Raw genomic sequence first — 24,524 nt, forward strand, 5'->3', positions numbered from 1 at the left:
AGTATTAAGTGTTAAAATTGATCAAATTAAAATATAAGAATTAAATTCGCAACTTTTGTAAAGTATAAAGACTAACAGCATAATTTAATCTATTTGAGTCGTATATAAATGCGTGGGCAGGCTTTCCTCCATATTTATTCTGATTATAGTTAAGTTGTTGTTGAGTTACAGTAAAAGTATAATGGAGGTTATTGCATTAAGATTCAGATTGCATTTTTGTCCATGTTACTTCTAAATTGGACAAATTAGTCTATATACATTAGATCCAATATCAAATTGATCTTTTCTGTTAATAATTTCATCAATTTATACTGTTAAAAACTGGCGCGACTGATAGAATAACCAGAAAGTTACACGTTGTGTACCATGTGTACCTCATTTTGATGTACTCAGACTAATTTTTAACAATAAAAATGAATGAAACTTTTAACAGAATGTTTGGTTAGCATTACTCATTTTTAATAAAATGGGTAAAATGTAATCTAACTTTTAATATAAAATACATCGTAATACTTTTATCATTAAATTAATTATTCGGTTTAACGAAACAAAAATTGCAATAGTTATTCATAAGTTGGAATTATGTGTATACAATGAGGTGGTGGCTGTGACCAAATAAATTTATTACCATTGCCTAACAAATTAAGCTTAATTGGTTGTGGATTTTATTCTCGTTAGGAAACACATGATGGCTACTTAATTTCATTAACTATAAGTTTAATGACAATTTTGGTCATTAATGTTTGCATGTTTTGTTAAAATAGTCTTAATTATATTTTTGAGTTTTTTCTGCCATCAACTTTTGTTTTTTTTTTCATACTATATTTTCTAACAGATTTGATAAAAACACCGCTGAAAAGGTTAATGAGAATTATGTGGAATTTCATATGCGAAATATTTAGTGAGATGTATTTTATTACTTAGATAATTCAATAAAATAATTATATGTGGGGAATAATAAAATAAATAAATAATACATGAAATTAAAAAAAAATCTTAATTAAAAAAAATGATTTACGGTTTCAACCTTATTTTTTCAAAAAATTTTAATCCTTTCTATGTTTATTTAATGAGATATTTTTTTTAGATAATTACATTTATTCTCTTTAAATTGAGAGTTATTTTTCTAATTTAATGTATTATTTATTTTATTATTTTTCCTTGTACAATTTATCTAACTGTTTTAAAAAGGGCGCAGGAATAAAAAAATGGATTTTGGCACGTGGCAAAAAAAGGGCGCAACTTAAGTCTAACCGCCTAAAACCGACCGTGTAAACGGCATTTGAAATTTCCAGATATAGAAAGCGCCTTTCTATTTTCAATCTAGAGAGCAGCCCATCCCCCTTTGAAATTTTGACCGTTCAACTTTCTTCGGTTCAACAGAATCTTACTTATTATTTGGAAAATTCGGTGAACTAAATTTAGCTTAGATTTATTGTTAATCCAACATGGTTTCATTTCATTCGATTCAACACCTTATATTAATATTATAATTTTATTAAGTCGCTAAATTTAAATTTAAGAATACTCGTGGTTATTATTGACAGATTTGTTTATCCTATTTAAGAATTAAGTAAATTAATTTCTGTATTAAAAAGTAAATCAATTTATTTTTTGATTTAACATATAATGATTAATTTACAATTTGACTCTTAATATAGAGGCCTCCATGGTAATTTTTACAATTGTTAAAACGAGGGGAAGATCCAAGCACGACTTGGAGTAAGTGAATGACAGAAAACAGAAAGTGACTCATATTGATGTCTTGTTTAGTTAATACGTTTTTTTGTCAATTCTAAATGTTGAAGGTCAAATTTAACTAAATAATAATAATGATCAAATTGACAAAAGATGTGAGAAGACGAGATTTGACATTATGCTTTTTACTTTTTATATGATTTGATAAGTACCAAAAAAAAATTAGGGTCAATTTTTTAATAATGTAAGTTGTATATTTTATAGATGTAAACACTTTACAAAAATGGTGAAGTTGACTAAATACGTCATGTAAGAAAATGGTAATGGGAATGGGTCTTTAGTATCTATCCATTTACTCAAACAACATTCGATGGGCAGTCAAATGAAATTAATGCTTTAGTTTGGCACATTTTGGGTGAACATCTCCTCCGCTTATTTTTATATTTGAATTCAACCATTCTACATTATTATACTTTCAATATAAAAAAATATTATTTGATATATGATTTAATTCTCGATTTAGCTTTTGAAATACATTCATTTTTTTTTATTTTGGTATTTAATTTCCTCCATTTTGTAAGGGCCATTAAAAAAATTCTGTTAAGCCATCGCTAATCAAAAAGTGCCAATGAAAAAATATTATGTGGTATTTAGATTTTTTTAAAATAAAAATATTAAATTTAAATTAAAAAATAGAAATTTATAATATTAAATGATATTGTTGACTTTGACCGATCATTAACTTTCCATGTGACACTATTAGAATACACCATGTGTCTTTTTTTAATTATTATATATATTATATTGATTAAAAATGTAAAAAAATCATATATATTATATAAAAAATTATAAAGTTTAGTTTTTCATTAAATTATAAAATTTAAAAAGTCAAAATAATATATAAAAATTGAAAGTTGCGGTAAAAATTTAAAAAGTATTTAGATTTCAAGTAGTTGCAAAAGAAACCTTAAAATTTAAATACCTTTTTAGAATTTTACAAAATAAATTTATTTTTAAACTCTTTAAAAAAAATTTTTTTTACAATTTTTTATAATTTCTACATTCTTTTTACAATTTTTTGTAATAATATTATTAATTTCAATTAATTTCTTTTCAATTATCGTATTTTCTTGTAAATTTTGTTTTTATAATTTATATATTTTTCTAGATCTTATATATATTTATGAATTTTTATATATTTATTTTCATTTTTCATATTTTTAATGTGTACATACATTTAATAAAAGAAAATATTTATATTTTTACATAAAACTCCCACATGGCATTTTGAGATTGACTATCATATATATATTTTTAATGTCAGTTAAAAAATGGACTAAAAAATATACGAAAGCATACTTTAGGTACCAAATTGGGACAAAAAAGTTTAGGTACCAAAATGAGAATATGGATATACTTCAAGGGCCAAATCGTGAATTAAGCCTTTGATATACTGCTAATAATCAGGGGGAAACCAATTTCTTTTAGGGGCGAAACTAAATTATAAAATTTTTGAGAGATCAAAATGTAATTTTGACATGTATTAATTTATAATTCCATTATTTTTGAAGGGGTTAAACATAATTTTTAAATATTTTGAGGCCAAAATACAAATCTATAATAAATTAATTTGTACTTTTATTATTTCTAAAGGGACTAAATTGGAAATTTTTATTTTTAGAGGGGCAAGGCCACTGCCAGCACCCTAGTTATAAGTGTAATCGAGCAAAAGCTGAGCTCGATACTTGGCTCAAGATCAATCAAATATCTATTTTTTAAGTTCTAGTTTGGCTCAAAATATAATCGAACTACTCGAAATTGATTAAGCTCGTTTATCGATTTTTGTATTCAAGCTCGAGCTCGACTTCATAATTAAGATTAACCCAATAATATATATTAAGTGCAACAATATAATTTAAGAATTAAAATATATATTAAAAAAATCAACAAGACTCTAAAGCAATTCAAACGAAGTATTACTAAGAATGAGCGAAGTCGGGAAATTTTTATGAAGAGTCAGAATTAAATTATATATTTTTATGAGAATTAAAATGTAATTTTATCATTTTAATGGCTTATATCTTTTAATTTTTCAAAGAACTAAATTGAAATTTTATTATTTTTGAAGGATTAAATGCACTTTTACCATGTACTAATTTAAAATTTCGTAAGTGTTAAAAGGTTAATGAGATTTTCCATTTTAAAGCTCGTCCCTTAGTATGAACTCTGTTACTAAACTCAAATTCAACTCGAACAATACCTCAAACTACTCAAAGTTAAACACAACTCCATAATTACCAATAATTTACAAATACAGATATTTCATTTACGTTTCTTTCTGAATGCTTTTCAACATAGTCAATGGTATTTGATCCGCAGGCAAAAAAGGAAGATATATATTCCCCCACCAGACCACTTCGATCTTTCCCTGTACTGCCCACCTACGTCTCCCCATCCCTATCCTTTTCTTCTCTCTATATAAATAATTAATATATTTATAACCATCGACATAGTTTTGAAGAAACAGAGACAGAGATTTGAAGAAACAGAGATGGAGCTAAACAACAACAACAACAAGAGTAATAATTTCAGAGGAAAAGAAGACATGGGTAGTGTTCCAATTCATAGCCAAGTTCGAAAAATAAAGCAAGAATCGGAGCATATCATTGACCGGTCGCCTGGACAGCCTGAGATGATGAAGAGACCTGTTCTTAGATATATTTCCCGACAACAGATTTCTCGGTCTCCTTTGGGGTTAAGCGACACAACAATCTCTGTTGGTCACTAGGTTTGTTGGATCTAAAGCTAATAAAACTGTGTTTAAACAATATAGGGAAGACGACTTAATCCCCTGTTTTTTTTTCTTTCATAATACAATTTTCATAGCTCTTTTATTTTTTATTTTCTTTGCGTATCTTTGTGTATATATATATGCCTGGATATAAAATGGAGTTTAAATAACTTTGAATCTTTGCATATATCTAAATTAATCTTCGTATTCGTTTTTTTATGAATCAAGTGTTTTTTCTTGTGGAAGCCTCAATAATTGATGTCATCATATTCATAGGCATAAAAAAATTCAAGTAAAAGTAGGACAAGGGAGAATGCAGACAGAATGGGTTTCTAAATTTATTGGGACCCAAACTGAAAATTTACCATTTTTATAAATCTTAAAGGGACACAAACATAATTTCACCTTTTTCGGGCCAAGGGTTCCGTATTATCATCCAACCAAAATGACTCAATTTTCAAAAAATTCAGCTACAATTCCCGTATCCACGAATTTCGCTATTAATTGAATCTTAAAACTCTTAATAGAGGGTTAAAGTGTTCTCCCTTTTTAAGTATACTTTGAGTTTAAATTACGCTAATTCTACATTATTGTTAATATTTTACCTTTTTCTTATAATTTATTTTTTAAAAATAATTAACCAAATCAAGCTAAATCGGTTGATTTTGGAGTTAACTGAAATTTGTCTCATTTTAGTTCAACAAGTTAACAACATGACAATGAAAACACTAAAAAAACATAAGAACACACATTCTCTATGTTGTTCAAAGTGTTTTTGTTAATTGTTATATTTATTTTATTTCAATTCATAATATAGAGTCTACCATGGGAAATTATATCAAAATTTATTGAGTCCTTTCCATTAATATATAATGAGTATGTATATATATAATTTTGATTAATCAATTAATTCGACTAATTAACTGCTTTTTAATCGAATTGATCAATAATTGATTTTTTAAACTTTAACTTTGAATCAAATTAATTTCAATAACAAATTGATTAATTGAACTAATTTGATTCAGTTTATTAATTCAATTTTAATTGAACTATGCATATCCTTAAGCCAAATTTATTGAAACTTACAATTTATCTTGGTATTCACAAAAAAAAAAACAACCAAACTACCAACAAGTGGTTGGGTATAATGGTAAAACACATTGTACTGATCTCTAACGGGAAAACGTAAGTTTAAACTTTGGAGACGACATTGTATATATTTTTCTACTCAGTAACTTTACAAATTATATAGTATAGACCATACCAACTTCCACCAATGCTGCATGAGGGATGTTCAATGCCACATGAGGCTCTCTGCAATTTTTATCGAAGAAAACATACACCATTATGAGGAATCGCTTGATAAAGTTTGAGCCGTTACGTACTGCTATATGCGATTGACCCAAGAAATATGCTGTCCCACTTTCCCTCGCATCAACCAGTTCGTTTAGTTCCTCTCGTACTGACGGACACATTTTTGGGCTATTAGTCGGCAACATGAATCGTACCTTTTTCCTCTTTCTTTTCGGGTTAGTATCCTCGGTTGTGTTTATGTTCGTTTGAGTTGATGCACGGGGCGAGCTTGTGGCTCCTGTATCGTGTAATGGTATCAGAGCATCCCCTTCGGGGAGTTGTTTACCTACGATAATCATTTTTCCTTCGGTTGATATTAAAGACTCGGCGTCGTGTTCTTCCAAGGAAATGAACTCTCCGATCGAGCGGATGATTTGTTCCTCGAAATCATCTGAGTCTCTAATGTGATCGTGGTATCCGTATCGTACGATGCATCGATAAATTTTATTATCTCTATTACCAACTCTGCCTATAAGGTAACGCTTAGTTGGTGAAACAAAAGGTTTCGGCAATGACTTGAATGACACAAAAATCAGCACTTGATGAAAAGCTGGTACGTTCGCGATGAAATGGGAGAAGAAAGCTGGGATTCCGGTTACTACGTTGGTGTAAACAAAGCCTATTCCGGGCACCCTGGAAACTCTGAGACCTGAGGTGGGATCCGTAAGCCATTCCATAGACACCTTGTTTTCTATATCAAACTGATATTTCTTCAATGTCCCATAATGCCATGCAACCATGGTAGTCAAGCTTAGTGCCAAAAGAACAGCAATATACCATGCTCCTTTGTGAAAATTCAACAAGTTCGATGACAAATAAACGGCTTCAATCGACCCAAAAAACACCAAAAAGCAAGCGGACAGCAGCAGACTCTTTTCCCAGTATAGAGCAATCACAAGTGACGTTAAACAAGTTGTTACCAACATGCCAGAGATTATAGCCATGCCTGATGCATTTCCGATTCGCACTATATCATGGAAACCGATTGTAATACCGAGGCTAAGAATCATTATCATCCAGTTAAGATCCGGGATATAGACCTGGCCGTGTATCTTATCTGATGTATGAACCACTTTTACTCTCGGAAAGCAACCAAGCGCTAGGCATTGGTTTACGATCGAAAAACATGCAGTTATCGTTGCTTGGCTTCCGATTGCCGATGCAAGTAGAGATAATATCGTGAATACGTAGTGAATATGATCTGAAATTGCCGAATCAATCTTCGGTTTAGTGATAAAAATGCTAATGTGAAGTGTAGAATAGAAAGTAAATGAGTGAATTTACCGGGTACGGATCTATAAAAATGGTTATAATCTTCTATAGCGAAGGATGAATCCTTTATGGAGAGTGCGTGGGAGATGAATGCGGCTTGACCGGCATAACTTAAAATAAGAATCGGGTAAATCAAGCATACGAACGTCATCTGCCGGAACCAAGAAAAGTTAATATAAAGCTTGCATTTTTATTGAAGTGGCTTAGAATGTGAACTAAGATTGAGTACCTTGATCGATTTCGTCGAGAAATGACCGATATCGGCAAACATTGCTTCCGATCCTGCGACACAAAGAGTAATACTGCCCAATGATCTCCAACTACGCCAGCTTATACTTTGGAAAAACTTGTACATGTACTTCGGGGAGATTGCAAATACGATATGTGGATCGTAGTGAAAAATGTTATATATACTGACTCCGGTAATAAATAAAAGCCATAATATGACTACCGGAGCGAATATCGACCCGATTCTATGGCTACCGTATTGTTGTAGAGTGAAAAGGCAAACCAATATGGCACATGAAGTAGGCACAGGTACATCTGAAATAAATAAGAGGCCGAGTCACGATATATTGATATCAAAAACATCGAGTTTCGTAAAAACTTACATTTCCTTAGATCTTTCAATACCGAATCCTCAGTTTTACGGGATGACGAATCTGCAGAAACAACATAAAAAGTTTATTATCAATGGTTGAAAAACATAAACTTGTATGTTCCAATTACTTAGTTCTTACATTTGATATCCGTTAACGATCGTCGAAGACCCGATGCAGCCGATAAAACTGCCAAAAGAAAACAAAAAAACGAAACATAAACACAAGAAGGTATTAAACTACAATGTGACATCGAAAGGAGTCGATCAAACCCGAAATAGCCGGAGTAAGGACTGCATCACATATTATCAAGCAAGAACCGAACAATGCTAAGAACAACATCAAGTAATGACTACTCTTATGTTTTGCGATAGCCCTTCGTGCTCTCGATTCGGCTTTGGTGCGGGAAGGACTTCCGGTCTCGTTATTTGTAACATCATCGGAAGTTTTATCGTTAGGGAGTAGACCGACTTTTGCATGCTTACACAATAGTGAGTACAAAGCAAAAGTACCACCTGCAAAGATATCATTCGAAGGTGAAATTCGGTTTTGTGATTGGCTTATAAGTTGCCGAAAGATCATCGGTACGTACCTTCTCCGTCATTGTCGGCTTTGAGTACTATGAAGGTATACTTCACTAACGATAGGACCGTTAACGTCCAGAAGATAAACGAGAAGTATTCGTACGCACTCTCATCAGATTTGAAGTCGTTTTGAGGGATCGAACCGAAGACGTATAAAGGAGCAGTACTCAATCGACCGTAAACTACTCCGATGCTTTGGAATGACAGAAGGATTGTATGCATCCAGGTTTCTTTCTATACATCATTAAACGAATTAAACACATAATCAAATCGGTAAAGACACTGCAACAAGCACCTCTGACAGACAACAAACTATCTGTTGCGCGGAAGCGTGTGAAGGAGTAAAATTATTGTACTAAAAAATCACACTAAGTTCAATTCCCAGGAAAGAGAGGTGGATCACGAGGATCGCTTACATACCAGATCTTTCCTAGCCAGAATATCCCTCTATCGTAATTTAATAGCACAATAAATCACTACAATGACACTTGCAAAATATGCAGAACAAAAAAATAAAGAACACTAGAATTTTAACGAGGTTCAACAAATTTTGCCTACGTCCTCGGGCACTACCAAATATATTTCACTCCAAAAATACAAGTGAAAGTTTACAAATAGGGAGAGAGAACAATTGCCTTAAGTAGAGAATGGCAAGTGTGGGATGAAGAAAGTAAGAAATGGTTAGGCCTATTTATAGTTGAGGTTCAAGGATCAACTTGCAATGTCCCTATACAATTAGGGACCAAATTTGCAATTATCCCATGCCAACTTTTAACCCAACTTGCCAACCAATTTTACTTTCTACTTTCGGTGCCCACCCTTTTTGACTTTTCAAACAATGGGTGGGTTCCAATAATCTCCACCTTGAAGATTTGATTAGGATAATCTTATCTTCACACAATTCTTTCTGCCTTTGATAACAATACTTGATAGTGCCTTCTTCAACTGTTAAACTTGCAGGATATTAATCAAGTTCAAACAATGTTCGAACTTGGTTGCTGTTACCACATTGGTCATCATATCTGCGGGATTATTTGCAGTCTTGATCTTCTGAAGACAAAATTTCCCCTCTTCAATAATTTCCCGCACAAAATGGAATCGTACGTCGATATGTTTTGTACGTGCATGATAGACTTGATTCTTTGCTAAATGAATAGCACTTTGACTATCACAATACACGTTAATATGCTCCTGAACCAACCCCAAGGTTTTAGCTATACCTTGTAACCAAATAGCCTCCTTTACAGCCTCTGTTACAGCCATGTACTCGGCTTCTGTGGTTGACAATGCAACTGTAGACTGTAGTGTAGACTTCCAACTTATTCGTCCTCCAGCAAGTGTAAACACATAACCGGTGGTTGATCTTCGCTTGTCCAAATCACCGGCATAGTCAGAATCAACGTACCCAATAACACCTTTACCAAGTGTATTATCCTGCTTGAACAGTAATCCAACATCCACGGTCTTCTGAATATACCGTAGAATCCATTTCACAGCTTGCCAATGTCCTTTTCCAGGATTATGCATATACCTGCTCACTATACTAACTGCCTGTGAAATGTCGGGTCTTGTACACACCATTGCATACATCAAGCTACCCACTGCATTAGAATACGGAACTTGCAACATGTATTCTCGTTCCGTATTCGTCGAAGGAGATAGTTGTGCAGAAAGCTTGAAATGAGAAGCCAACGGGGTACTTACAGGTTTGGTCTGCTCGTTCATGCCAAACTGCTGTAGTACTTTCTTCAAATACTGCTTCTGAGACAAGCTAACTCTGCCATGAGCTCTATCTCTACATATTTCCATGCCAAGAATCTTCTTAGCTTCACCTAGATCTTTCATCTCAAACTCGAGATTGAGTTGAGTCTTCAATCTCTCAATCTCAACTTTGCTCTTAGATGCTTTGCCCTTTCATGAACTGATCAAATCGCTTGTACCACTGCCTCGGAGATTGCTTCAATCCATAAAGCGACTTTGTCAGTTTGCAAACCCAATTTTCTTTTCCAGCAACCTTGAATCCATCTGGCTGAGTCATATAGATTTCCTCTTCCAAATCACCGTGTAAAAACGCGGTCTTCACATCAAGCTGAACTAGTTCAAGATCGTATTGCGCAACCAAGGCTAGCAAAATCCGAATAGACGAATGCTTCACAACTGGAGAAAACACTTCATTGTAGTCTATTCCTTCTTTCTGAGCGTAACCCTTTGCTACCAATCTAGCCTTGTATCGAATTTCATTTTTACCAGGAAATCCTTCCTTCTTTGCATATACCCATTTGCATCCAATTGCCTTCTTTCCCTTGGGCAGTCTCACCAACTCCCAAGTCCTATTTTTATGAAGAGACTGCATTTCTTCATTCATAGCTTGCTTCCACTTTACACCATCAGAGTTACTTATTGCTTCTGTGTAAGTGGAAGGAACATCATCATCTGCAATTGGAAGTGCATAGGCCACCATATCGTCAAAGCTAGCAGGCTTACGAATCTCTCTTCTTGGCCTCCTATATGCAATTGAATCTTGTTGCTGTAGAAGTTCTTGGGTCGAAACTTCTTCATCATTTGTTCTTTCAATATTAGCTGGATCATCATTAACCTTTTCAAACTCCACCTGCTGCAAAGTACTACTGGTTTTGTCATCCTTTTGTGAATCCTCGTTCTTCATCATGGTTGATTCATCAAAAGTTATATCTCTACTGAAAACAATCTTCCTTGTATTAGGACACCAGAGACGGTATCCTTTTACACCACCAGTTATACCCATGAATAATGCTTTCTTTGCTCTTGGGTCTAACTTAGATTCTTTTACATGATAATATGCAGTGGAACCAAAAACATGTAAAGAATCATAATCAGTAGCAGGTTTACCAGTCCACATCTTCATAGGAGTTTTTCCATTTATTGCAGCTGATGGCAATCGGTTAATTAGATGGCACGCATATGTAACTGCCTCAGCCCAAAATTCCTTACCCAATCCAGCATTGGACAACATACATCGAACTTTCTCCAGTATAGTCCGATTCATGCGTTCTGCCACCCCATTCTGCTGTGGTGTATCTCGAACAGTGAAGTGTCGCACAATGCCCTCATCTTGACATACTTGTAGAAATGGATCATTTTTGTACTCAGTACCATTATCTGATCGAAGTCGTTTGACCTTTCGACCTGTCTGAGTCTCCACCATCTTCTTCCACTTCAGAAATGCATCCAAAACTTCATTTTTTCTTTTCATTAGATACACCCATACTTTTCTTGAATAATCATCAAGAAAAGTAACAAAATAGTGCATACCTCCCAAAGAAGCCACTTTGGTAGGTCCCCACACATCACTGTGAACATAGTCCAGAATTCCTTTCGTATTGTGAATTGCTGAACCAAATTTTACCCTCGTCTGCTTGCCCAGAACACAATGTTCACAAAATTCCAATTTGCAAGAATTTGCACCTTTCAACAAGCCTTGCTTCGCCAAAGCCTGCAAAGCTTTTTCACCAGCATGTCCCAATCGCCTATGCCATAACCTGGTAGCCTCTGAATCTGCATCTTCCGCAGAAGCTGTTGATGTTGATCCAATAACTGTACTTCCATTTAAATAGTACAAGTTATTTCTTCTAGTGCCTTTCATCACCGTCAATACCCCAGCTACTACCTTTAGTAATCCATCTCTCAAAGTGATTGTGAGCCCTTTAGATTCTAGGGCCCCTAATGAGATGAGATTTTTCTTCAAGCTGGGTACATAGCGAACATCTGTCAGAACTTGGATTGAGCCGTCATGGTTCTTCAATTTGATTGTACCTACACCCATTGTCTTACAGGCACTATCATTGCCCATAAAAACAACTCCACCTTCTAGTTCTTCAAGACTAGAAAACCAGTCCTTATTAGGACACATATGGTAAGTACATCCCGAATCCAATATCCACTCATCCGTTTGACATGTCATTGCCATGCCAACCAAGCTAAAGTCTGACTCCTCATCATGTTCCGCTACACATGCATTAGAAATAGACTTGCCCTTTTGTAACTTAGGACAATTCTTTTTCCAATGCCCTTTCTCACGACAAAAGGCACATTCATCTTTGGCGGGTCTCCCTTTGGACTTACCCCTTCTACCAGGTTTGCTGCTGTGTGAACGAACTCTTACTGTTAAGACTTCTGCAGTTGTATCTCTGTGATCTCTTTTATCTTTCTTTCGAGTCTCAGATCTATACAACGCACTACAGACTGCATCAAATGTGATTGAATCTTTCCCATGAAGCAATGTGGTGGTAAGATGATCATATTCATCAGGAAGGGAATTCAACAACAATAATGCCTTGTCTTCATCTTCAAATTTCTCATCCAAATTTAGCAAGTCTGCTAAAATTTTATTGAATGAGTTCACATGGTCATTCATCGACATACCGGGTGCATACGTGAACCGAAAAAGTTTCTTTTTCATATAAAGCCTATTTTCAAGACTTTTCGTTAGAAACTTTTCTTCCAATGTATCCCACAGCTTCTTCGCTGATGTCTCCCTCATGACGGAGTACTTCTGCTCTTTGGCCAAACATAGGCGGATTGTACCACACGCCTGTCTATTGATCTTGGCCCACTCCTTGTCATCCATCTTGTCAGGTTTTTCTTCAAGGGCTATATCCAGCTCTTGCTGACATAAGACATCCAGGATCTCACACTGCCACATACCAAAATTATTGGTACCGTCAAATTTCTCTACTTCAAATTTTGCATTTGTCACAGTAGTCCTTGCTGATGACGATGCTGCTGCCATTTTTCTCCTCAGTCCCAACTACTGTATACGTGAACAGTCCCGTATACGTGAATAGTGCCGTATACGTGAATAGTACTGTATACGTGAATAGTGCCGTATACGTGAATAGTACCGTAAACGGTCGTATTCCCCAAGTACGAACCTGGCTCTGGTACCAATTGTTGCGAGGAAGCGTGTGAAAGAGTAAAATTATTGTACTGAAAAATCACACTAAGTTCAATTCCCAGGAAAGAGATGTGGATCACGAGGATCGCTTACATACCAGATCTTTCCTAGCCAGAATATCCCTCTATCGTAATTTAATAGCACAATAAATCACTACAATGACACTTGCAAAATATGCAGAACAAAAAATAAAGAACACTAGAATTTTAACGAGGTTCAGCAAATTTTGCCTACGTCCTCGGGCACTACCAAATATATTTCACTCCAAAAATACAAGTGAAAGTTTACAAATAGGGAGAGAGAACAATTGCCTTAAGTAGAGAATGGCAAGTGTGGGATGAAGAAAGTAAGAAATGGTTAGGCCTATTTATAGTTGAGGTTCAAGGATCAACTTGCAATGTCCCTATACAATTAGGGACCAAAATTGCAATTATCCCATGCCAACTTTTAACCCAACTTGCCAACCAATTTTACTTTCTACTTTCTGTGCCCACCCTTTTTGACTTTTCAAACAATGGGTGGGTTCCAATACTATCCAAACAATTTTTCATAAAAAGCAACCAAGTTCAGTAAGAACAAAATAACAACAACAAAAATCGAAGACACTTCTTAACATCACAAATTCACACACAATTCGAATATCCCCCCAGTTTGGCCCCCTAATTTTTGGAAAATCTCATTCTGCCTTGTAATTTCAAAATTTCTCAATCTCACAAAAAAATTGAAATTTTTAACTAGATCCCAATATTTTTTAAAAAATTTTAACTTGATCCACTCACTGAATTTCCTCAAGAGATAATCAAGCACTTATTCTACTAAGGTACTGCAGATGATTCAACTGAAACTAATACATCATATATCAGATTCTTTATAAGATCCCATCACTCTAATGAATCAAATATGGAATCAAATAAAATAATACTAAAATGGGTTATTGATTAACACTAGAAACTGCATTTGGATATGATAAAAACAAAGCAAAAACAGAAACAAAACATGCAGGAAGCAAAAAAGAAGAAGAAATAACAGGTTAAAGTATCTGTGTTTGGAAAAACAAACCTTGAAGGGATAACAGTAGGTTCCATGTCTCAATGGAGAATCCATTAACAGATAACAGTGGCTAAGTTACAGATAACCTAGAAGCTTTCATTGGGAAAAAAAAAGGAGCTTAAAGACAAGATTGGGAATTAAGGAGCGGTCGAGTCTATGTAGTTTGGTTGACATAAACAAAGTGAAAGGTCGGCGGTTTTCAAGACAATTTGCTGTTTTTTGTATGGATATTTGAATGCCGAACTGACAGTGACGCCTGAGATTCTATTTCATTTATATATATGTAAAGGAACAGAACTACAACAACAAACAACAAGAAATGGAGTGATCACGTTTTCACATGCAGACCATGAAAACAGCTTTCCATGTAATGATTTATATCATTAGATGATTTTTGCATTTCTTTAATCTTTGGGTAAACTATACCCAATGACATTATATTATTAATAAGTTAACGTTTTGATGGTTTAATTTTAAAAAAGTTACAACATGGTTACTAAACTATTCGAAAGTTTTCATTTAAGTCAATGAACTATTCAAAAGTTTTTATTTAAGTTATTAGGATTGTATCGTTTTTTTTAAATTCGACTAGTTAGTTCCAAGTAACAATTCGACGATAGATCAATACATCGATGAGTAGAATAACATATCTTAGATCCAAATCGATTTGACGACCAATATAGGAGATTGAAGAAAAAAAATTGTATGAATTTTGATTCATAAATTCATGACGTTCAAATATGTTTGATTGGTGCAGCCAATGTGAATAGAAAAGGCTATACAACAACGATTTTAATAGCCTAATGAAATAAATAAAAACCTTCGAATAATTCAATAGTTATTTTCTAACTTTTTAAAAAGCTCTTTTTTATTAATTGTGAAAAAGTATAAATGCTAAGATATTCTTCACGTGTATATTATACAATCGGTACAAGGTTTGATCAAATTAGAATATTGGATAGTAGAGGTTTATAAAAAATTGATTAATAAATAATTCATGATCTGCAACTGCTAATTTACTTTTAGTAATTCACATAATCCTTTATGATTTATTCCTAGGAAAATTGATAATAAAATATTTATTTCGAATTTAAAAATTTTAAGTATCTAAACCTAATTCAAGTTTAACTCGTCAAAATTAACCTACATAAAATGAAACAAGAAATGCGCATGGAAGGGTGGTGTTTTTTTATTTACCTTTGAAATCGATAATCAATGGACAATCACATGATCGTCGTCATCATTTCCCTTTTAATTCCCAGATGTTAGTTAGGTTTAGGCCTTAGGGTTATGAAAGGTTGGGTTTGGTTATGAGTGGGGGGAAATGTGCATGTTGTTGGAGGAGGGGTAGGGTCATTGGTCTTTACGACTCGGTTTTATTGGTAAAGCATGAAAAAAGGAGAAGATGGGTGTTTTCTTTTAGAGGACAGGGTTAACTTCATGTTTCATACAAGCAGCCGTTTTGAGTTTCCATTTTCGTCCCTCCTATTGGAATGATCTCGATCACTTTAAAATGGGGGTTGAGAAACACATCTTATTTAATACCACCTCCAAATGGTGAAGACAGTGGCATTGGTAATATTTCATTTTGCGCCCCCTAAAACAAATTTCATGGAAGCTTGGATTAGCATTGGGTATTTGAATTTAGAATCATCTCCTCTCAAATCTGTCTTGTATTCAGCTTCCATATTTGATGAAACTATGTTTTCTTCAGGAATTTCAAGGGAGTGGAAAGAAAATAGTTTTTTGTTTCAATTTCCACTTGAATTAAAGAGTAGTGCAGATTTCTTTTGTAGGCTATGCCTTTAATATGAAGTCGCAGTCCGCAAATTCATACATCCAGTTTGTATAATACAAGGGGAAGGGAGGGGCACAAGAAAAGGTTTGACTCTCTTGAAATAGAAAATTATGCATTCAACCCTTAAAAGTTTTATAAATTTTAAGTGAATAAATAATAAAATTATAGTTTAATCATTCCCAAATTTATAAAAATTTCGATTTAATCTTAAAATTACAAAATTACATATTAATATAATGGTGAAATTGTATTTTACCTCTCATCCTCAAAAAAAAAATTTTGGCTTCACCCCCATATACACACACGTGTGTGTAATATTTTAATTTTAATTTAATTGTACATATTTTTTTAAAAAATACCTACAATTATTTTCATATTGGATTAATATAATTATTTCTGTATGCAATATATCAACATAAAATTGTGTTAATTCGCTAATATTGCTAGTAATTTATAAAAATTGAATCAAATCAAACTTTCATATAAAATCAAAGTTGATATTTGAATCCCATTTTATTATCCATATAAGTTAAACAAATTCAAAATATACATACAAAAATGAAAAGGCAAGAAACTGTGGCAATACATGGTTGAAGATTTATTGAATATGTTTGGGGATTTTGCCTTGTTTCAAAAGAGAAAGAGAGTATTCAGCAGCATCGATGAGGTCTTCAATGTTGTGAAGCGAACGCTCTTCAGAACCCAACATAAAAATGGTGCGTGCCTCTGCTTTCTTCGCCAACCTCGCTGCTAAATTGAGTTCCAGTTTCGGAGAGTTGAGGCTCCGAAGTATTTGTCGGTACAATGAAATTACTTTTCCTCGGTTTCTCGCTAAGTCTTCTGCTGTTGCCCATATCAACCCCTTAGTCATTTCTGACAAAATTGGGAGAAAAAAATTCATGTAGACATTTCATCGAACACTTTTCGTGCAGACAGTGAATAAATGGCAATAGCAAAGCTAACAAAACAAAAATGTAGCAGCAGCCAGCAGCTAAAAACAAACAACCTCACCTCAGTACTCGACGACGGGGGGCGGAAGCTCAGCCGGCAGCAACGAGAGGCGGCAGTAGCAGGAGAGAGACTTTCGGCCTGATAAATTTCAGTTTTTAGGGACTGGGTTTTTTGTTTTATTTTATTTATTCCTTTTAGGCTATGTTAGTACTTTTCGTTTGGGTCATTTCACTTTTTGGGCCTTATATAAATAATGGGTTGGTCCAATTTTATAATTTTTTGGGCTAACAATATTTAGGTCCAATTTTATAATTTAGCCCCTACACTATTTAAAAGAACTAAATAAATTTAATTTTTAATAGAGCTAACCTTTACTATTTTTTTTAAATGTCATTTACTATTAGCAAAGTTAATATTTTGATTTTTTTTTATAATTTTGCGAATGAAGTCTTTCATTTAGAGTTGAACTGCAAATAAAAAAAATATTTTTTATGTCAGCTTTTAACTATAAATATTAACTTTGTTACAATTTGATATTCTTAGATTCTTTTTTAACAATACAAAGAACTAAATTGATGTATTTATTAGTAGAAGAACTAATTAGATTTAGCCCCTATAATGAAGGGACTTAATAGGCACTTTCTCCTTAAAAATTAACAAAAAAAAATTGTACCAGTATTATATTTGAAAGGGATAAATATCAAAACTATACATGAACTTTGATACAATATGCAATGTCATACATGAATTTTGATTTTGTGTGATTTTATACATGAAATTTAAATTTGATTAAATTTTCACAAATCACTAACAATATTATCAAATTACCATCCTTTTACATTGATATATTGTACATACAAACAATTATATTAACCCAATATGAAAATAAATGTATGTATTTATTTTTTTAAATGTGTACAAGTGTATTAAAATCAAATTTTCATGTATACCGAATCAAAATTTATGTATACAGATCATCTAAAAATATTTATAAATATGTACCGTAATTTAGTATTACCTAGGGTTGCTTGTATTTTTCTCAATAAACAATTTTGGTTACAATAGATTTTTAAGTCTTTAATTTATAAAGAGATAAATCTCAAAATTATGCATGAACTATGGTTTAATGTGTAATTGTATACATAAATTTTAACTTGATCCAATTCTTGCAAATTATTAGCACAATTATTGATATAACATCATTTTATATTTATATATTGCATATATTTATTTAATATAAAAATGAATTTATGTATTTATTTCTTTAAATGTGTATGATTAAATCAAAATTAAAATTTCAAGTGTACATTTGAACCATAATTAGAGTTTCATGTGTATAACTGCACCAAATTAAAGTTGATGTATACAATTACACATTAAATCAATGTCCAAGTATAATTTTGAGATTTATTCCATTATAAATTCAAAATTAATTAATAAAAAACGAAAAGCCACATACATAAAAATATTTAATTAAAATATTATTGATTTTAGTATTTATCATAAAAAATAACATCAGGATTGGATGAGAACAGTGTTTGTATGATATATATTGAATAAAATGTTAAATAAAACTAAAATTTCTGAAAACATTGGGGACAGCTTTACAACTGTCATTTGTTTTTCCTCAATTCTCTAAATATGCATAATTTAAACTAATAAGTTTTTCAAAACAGGTAGGTCTTACTATTATCACATGTAATATAATATATATATATACACACACTTTATTTTAGTGGCATTTATAGTTTGATTGGTTGATTTGCTTAAAATTTTTAAGAAATTCAATTAATTTAATTAAGAATAATACAACTATTAGAAAATGTGAATTGACTTTAAAATATTTTAAAATTTATTTGTATAGAAATTTCAATATTTGTAAGAAATACGCGAAGCCAGGATGTTAATTTTGGGGGCCAAGCTAAAATTAGACGTGTTACGTAACGATTGATTTAAACGTATGAATTATCGATTCAAAAGAAGAAGAACCTGTATTCCACAATCACAATCGATTTAAACATATAACCAATCCAGCATAACAACCCCTTTGTTTTTATCAAGAATAATTATTTTTAATGCTATAAAATTATTGGAGGGGCCTACTTATATTTTTGGAAGGGCCATAGTATAACTGCAAATTGCTAAATTGTAAAATATTTAAATATTAGAGGGCCATGGCCCCCCTCGGCCTCTGCTAGGCTCCGCCTATTTATGGGATTATGATAGATCAAAATGTACAGATAAAGAAGTTTATGTATTTCGGTTTTTCTACATTTGCGAGATTTTGTCCAGAAAGATAATCCACTTGTACAAAAAGTGATTTAAATTATATCACAAATCGATTTAGCAACCTATCACTTTTGCAGCTAAAGATTTACATCATTCTTCTTTAAATTTTCCCCTTTAAAACTTAGATGTTAAACCAACACACTTTGTTTACACTCAAACTGCACTCACAATGATAGAAGTCATAATGAACAAGCAAATGCTAAAATTCTCGATACATAACCTATACAAGTGCTAGGTATAAATATCTTTTTTGTCTTACTAATATACTTAAATCAAATACAATCGCTCTCTCCGATAAAATAGTAGCTAAAAAAGCCTATACAATATATATTACTTCAAGCTATTATTAAGATATCCAATATATATCTTCAAGCTAATTCAATCCAAGCTCTTTAATACGAGAGATTTGATTGCACGATTCAATTTGATGATATATTATTACACATGAATCAATAAGTTAGCACACATTCAAAATATGAATAGAGATTACAATCCAATTATTTTATCTTAATTAAAGTAATAATTAATTTTTTATCACGAATACCAAACAATTAATTATAAAATATATTTGATTCTTGGGGATTTTAAGAGTGGATCTTATACATGTGAAAAGGGTTTTCAAAGAAAGGTATCCCTGATATGGGACACCAATTGAACTAAACAGGACCCCATTTATGCAACCTGCCAAAACCATTCAAGTACTATCCCTTCATCAAACAGTACATTTTGCTCATCTCATACTCGTCCTCTCCACTTGTCTGTATCATAAACATTCTATTTAATAATATATATATGTATTGCAGTGGTAGACATCGAATTGTCAATGAATAGTGAATGAACAAGTTTTTTTTTTGTAGGAACAAGCCAGGAGGTGATGATGAAAGGGTACCCTAATAAACAGTAATCTAATTTGGATTTTTTCGGTACGAAAAGTTAGAGGCAAAGAATTGAGCAGTGGAAATGTCAAATAAACACAGTGTAGCTCTACAGGATTAAGAAAAGAAAAGAAAAGAAAAAGTAAATTCTACATGAAGTCACTAGTTATTAGTAAATTTTATTTTTAGTTATCTAATTATTTGATTTTTTTTGTTTTTTGGTCACTGATCGGTTGATGACTGACAAAAGGATAACTTGGAAGCTTTTAAAATTAGATTTTTAACTTTCAACATTTATATATTATGTTAATTTAGTTTTGATTTCATAAAACAAATCCTCAACATTTATATATTGTGTAATTTAGTCTCTCTTTTTTTGTGACATTGAATGTTAATTTTAAAATAACGAGAAAAGATGAAAATCATTATATTGAATTTTTGATTGTTTCATTTTTTTTATATTTCCGATGAAATTTAGTTATAGATTTTTCTTTTTGAAAAAGTTTTTAATTGAAAAGGTTATAAAGAAAATTGAAAAAAAAGAGACCAAATTATACAATGTATAAAGGCAAAGAAAAGGAGACCCTGTCACCTTAAAATAGAAATTTACTGCTTTTTGTCCCTCAAAATTCATAAAACTTTACATATATAGTAAAATTATTATTTACTCCCCGAAATGTTAAAATTTTAACTTATTCATTTTAAAAACCACAAAGATATGATTCAATAAAATAAAATTATATTTTACTTCTCATAAAAATATATACTTTAATCTCGACTCTCCTAAAATAATTTTTAACTTTATCCTTAAAAGTTAAAATTATTATTATCAACATATAATTTTTCCGTAAGTTACTGAATGGTTGGTGATAAAAAGAATTAAAAATTATTTTATAATTTTTTATAATTGAAAAATGTAAAAAAACAATAGTTAAGGAATTAAAAAAAAGTGTACGATCAGGTTTTCCCATTACTCGAGAAAGCTCTACTTTGAAATGTTCCTTTCGTTTGCGCAGGCGAAAGGGAAAGTGAAAACCTACTTTTTCAACGAGTGTGTTTCTGTGTTAAATATATCTGACTGATAAGTGATAACACCCTTTGATTTATTATTATTATTATCAGCATATAGGCATGCATGGGTCATTCCAAAAATGGGGACTATCTTTGTTACCAGATAGTACCTACAGTGACCTCTCTCTCTCTCTCACTTCACTTCACTTTTTTTGGTTTACAAATATGGCAAAACTATTTAGTTGTTGTAGGCTCTGCAAAAGAAAGTGGAAAAATGGAGGCTAATAAGAACAATAATGTTGGAGTAAATCATCATCATCATCACAAGGAAGAAGAAGATGATGATGAGCTTCTCAAGACCAGGATTTCAAGCCATCCTTTGTATGAGAGGCTCGTTGAGAATCACCTCAATTGCTTAAAGGTTCTTTTGATCTCTCTCACAACCCTTTAATGGCTTTAAACTATGGATGTAGCCAGTTTTGCATTGCTTGTTGTAGGATATCCTAAGTACTGATTGTTAATTTTTATGATAAAATTGGGATTTGGGGTTTCAAAACTTTACACATGCTCAAGTAATGATGGTACCCAGTTCTCCAACCCTTAAATCGCAGTCACTTTCACACTCACGTCTTTGTTGTTGTAACAGCAATGGTAATAGTGTTAACTTTTAGGGCAAATAAATGTGAAAGTTATATATTTGAAAGAGTAGTGCATATTTTTAGGGTATGCTTTAACATACATTATTATTCTAAAGTGGAATATGTATATTATTGTTTATCTATATATAGAAGTCGGCAAGTTGAGTAATTTTTTATTGATTTGGTCAGCTTGGAGGCATTGGAGATAGAGGCAGAAATAATAGCAAGAGCAACCAGAGGAAAGCTGAGCATAGTATTAGTACTAAGATTAATCCATGTTGTAGCAGCATGCAGCTGAATCAATCAGAGTTAGACCTCTTTATGGTACATATATACATATTATAAGTTTGCTTGGTCACCTAAATATATTGATTACAAGAAAAAGGATTGATTTTGATATAGGTTTTCAGGCCTTTTGTTTAAGTTTTTATGTTTTAGGTGGTGGTAAAAGATTTTTTTTTATACTATGTCTACTTCAACTCATAATTATTCTCAATTTTTAAATTTAATTAAAATTGCGTTTAAATCCACATCTTTTTAATTATTGTAATAGCATCCTTATAAGAAAAATGTTAGAAAAATGTTAGAGTTAAGTAAATTTTAAAGTTTGAATTTTAATATATACATACAAAACATAACTCGATTAATTTATACAATATTTGATAAGTTTGATATCATAATTTGTCTAAAAAAAATGCTACCTTAGCTAGACATAAAGGATATAATATTTAATCTTTATATCAATTTAGTTATTATTGGTATAACCATTGCTAATTTAGCATATATATATTTAAGAACCCTAACTTGAAGAATATTTGCTATATGAATGATGATAGCGTCTTAAATTTCTATTTTTAAGTAGTTTGCCATAAATTTTAAGCTATGAAATCAATTTAGATTTTTTTTTGACACTAAAGGGTGAGTTTGGATGGGCGATTGTGTGCGGTGCGTTTAGCTTACTTTTTGTCTCACGCTACAGTATCGCTACGGTATCTAATCTCACCGCCACTGCCGTTTTTACACTAACCGCAAGTGAACGCAACGCCCATCCAAACTCACCCTAAGATATCTTTTGTAACTGTTTTACGTTGACATGACATGCATACAGAAAGGATATTGCTCGGCACTGAGCAAGCTAAAGGAAGCCATGGAAGAACCTCAGCAGCAAACAATAGCTTTCATCAACGGCATGCATTCTCAACTCAGGGACCTCGCTAGGCCCACTCACCTCTCACCTGATGTTTTTCTTGTATGTTGTTACCATAATAATTTAAACAAAATACCCATATGGAAGATAATTAATGATTGTTAACAAAAATTAAATTAAATTGCTAAAAGTTTACCATCTTATTTGGAACTTGTGCAGCAAGAAACAGCCAGGAATAATTCAAAGTACGTGGATTAATGCTGCAAAAGTTGTGACAATTGGGTACCTGAAAAATGACTAAACTTGAAGAAGCCATTGCAGCCAACCAAACCCCTCCTGCTTCAACAATCCCTCTCTAACATCATTATCCAAAACTTTGTAACCTAAGCTTATTATTTATATATGTGATGCTTGAGTTCTTATTTCCTTGATATATGTTATGTTGCATTGGAAGATAGTTAAGCGTATATATAAATAGATGTGCTGGCGGTGCAACTACAATCTATAGCACTTTTCATATCTATCTAGTCTAGTAATGGTTCTGGTTGTTAAGGTTGGTGCGTATCATTTCAATAATAAATTGGCGTAATTAGTTCTTTCTTTTGTACTAGTTACATTGATATGATATGTTCTGCCCGATTTTGATCTCATCGTTATATTGTGTATTAGTTCGCATATGAATATTTTATATATGAAATTAATTTAATATCATAAATTTAATATTTTTTTAAGTATTTATATATACATATATTAAAAGACCATCTCAAGCCAACGCTTCTTGATCACACCAACAATTGGAGATGAATTCCATTGTAAAAGAAAATCCAAAACATTATTAGGAAATACCCAAATAAGGTTCCACCAAAGAGACCAACACATTGGGCAAACAACAAATTATTACAACATTAAAAATGGGCAAGGTTGAGGATCTGAATGTTGGGAGCTTAATACTCGTCAGATCCAATGAGATCCCTCCCAATTTTTTTTGGGTAAACTACATCCATGGTCACTTTTGTTTACCTTAGGTTACGTTTTAGTCACTTATGTTTAAAATGTTACGTTTTAGTCATTTACGTTATCATGTTGTAACATTTTAGTCACTGAGCCCTTAATCGTCGTTAATGGTGTAACGGTAAGCTGACGTGGCACGTTAAATCATCATTTCAAACAAAATTTTAGGTTAAATTCTACAATTGATCCCCATATTTTTTTCGTTTTAAGTAATTTAATTTTTTTCTTTTATGTTCTTTAAACTTTCCTCTTTTTTTTTCCATTCTCTTTTGTTTCTCCCTCTGTTTTCATACATTTCCCATTTCTTTTAACATATTAGGAAGTCGAATTGGCAATGAAAAAAGTAGGAAGTCAACTGTCATCATTTACCTATAACGAAAACCCATAAACCCATACCATGCTTCTTTCTTAACTACCAATTCGACTTCCTAGTATGTTAAAAGAAATAAAGAAGGTAGAAGAACAGAGGGAGAAGCAGAAGAGAATGGAAAAAAAAGAAAAAAAAGAAAGAAAGTTAAAAGAAC

The 24,524-nt window shown here is 32.2% G+C and overlaps 4 protein-coding genes across 5 annotated transcripts; 2 read left to right on the forward strand and 2 right to left on the reverse strand.

Moving 5' to 3' along the window:
* Positions 1 to 4,107: 4,107 nt before the first annotated feature.
* Positions 4,108 to 4,659, forward strand: LOC121224448 (uncharacterized). The gene has a single exon (XM_041107782.1). It carries the CDS (start codon positions 4,250 to 4,252, stop codon positions 4,484 to 4,486), a length of 237 nt encoding a protein of 78 aa, XP_040963716.1. The 5' UTR covers positions 4,108 to 4,249; the 3' UTR covers positions 4,487 to 4,659.
* Positions 4,660 to 5,627: 968 nt separating this feature from the next.
* LOC107943078 (potassium transporter 10) lies at positions 5,628 to 8,522 on the reverse strand. The gene is made up of 7 exons (XM_016876807.2): positions 8,306 to 8,522; positions 7,986 to 8,228; positions 7,855 to 7,902; positions 7,726 to 7,776; positions 7,344 to 7,657; positions 7,127 to 7,265; positions 5,628 to 7,043 (listed from the first exon to the last, which is right to left on the reverse strand). Exons 1-7 carry the CDS (start codon positions 8,517 to 8,519, stop codon positions 5,734 to 5,736), a joined length of 2,319 nt encoding a protein of 772 aa, XP_016732296.1. The 5' UTR covers positions 8,520 to 8,522; the 3' UTR covers positions 5,628 to 5,733.
* Positions 8,523 to 16,538: 8,016 nt separating this feature from the next.
* On the reverse strand, positions 16,539 to 17,246 carry LOC107943076 (uncharacterized). 2 transcript variants are annotated; one of them, XM_041107783.1, is made up of 2 exons: positions 17,090 to 17,246; positions 16,539 to 16,951 (listed from the first exon to the last, which is right to left on the reverse strand). In XM_041107783.1, exon 2 carries the CDS (start codon positions 16,947 to 16,949, stop codon positions 16,677 to 16,679), a length of 273 nt encoding a protein of 90 aa, XP_040963717.1. In that variant the 5' UTR covers positions 16,950 to 16,951; positions 17,090 to 17,246; the 3' UTR covers positions 16,539 to 16,676. The 2 variants fall into 2 exon arrangements, with proteins under 2 accessions (XP_040963717.1, XP_016732294.1); XM_016876805.2 differs by having other exon boundaries at positions 17,085 to 17,240.
* Positions 17,247 to 21,299: 4,053 nt separating this feature from the next.
* Positions 21,300 to 23,506, forward strand: LOC107943077 (homeobox protein knotted-1-like LET12). The gene is made up of 4 exons (XM_016876806.2): positions 21,300 to 21,625; positions 22,032 to 22,166; positions 22,951 to 23,091; positions 23,209 to 23,506. Exons 1-4 carry the CDS (start codon positions 21,329 to 21,331, stop codon positions 23,245 to 23,247), a joined length of 612 nt encoding a protein of 203 aa, XP_016732295.1. The 5' UTR covers positions 21,300 to 21,328; the 3' UTR covers positions 23,248 to 23,506.
* Positions 23,507 to 24,524: the final 1,018 nt, after the last annotated feature.

Source organism: Gossypium hirsutum, chromosome D12 (genome assembly GCF_007990345.1).
Source record: "Gossypium hirsutum isolate 1008001.06 chromosome D12, Gossypium_hirsutum_v2.1, whole genome shotgun sequence".
Classification (NCBI taxonomy): Eukaryota; Viridiplantae; Streptophyta; class Magnoliopsida; order Malvales; family Malvaceae; genus Gossypium; species Gossypium hirsutum.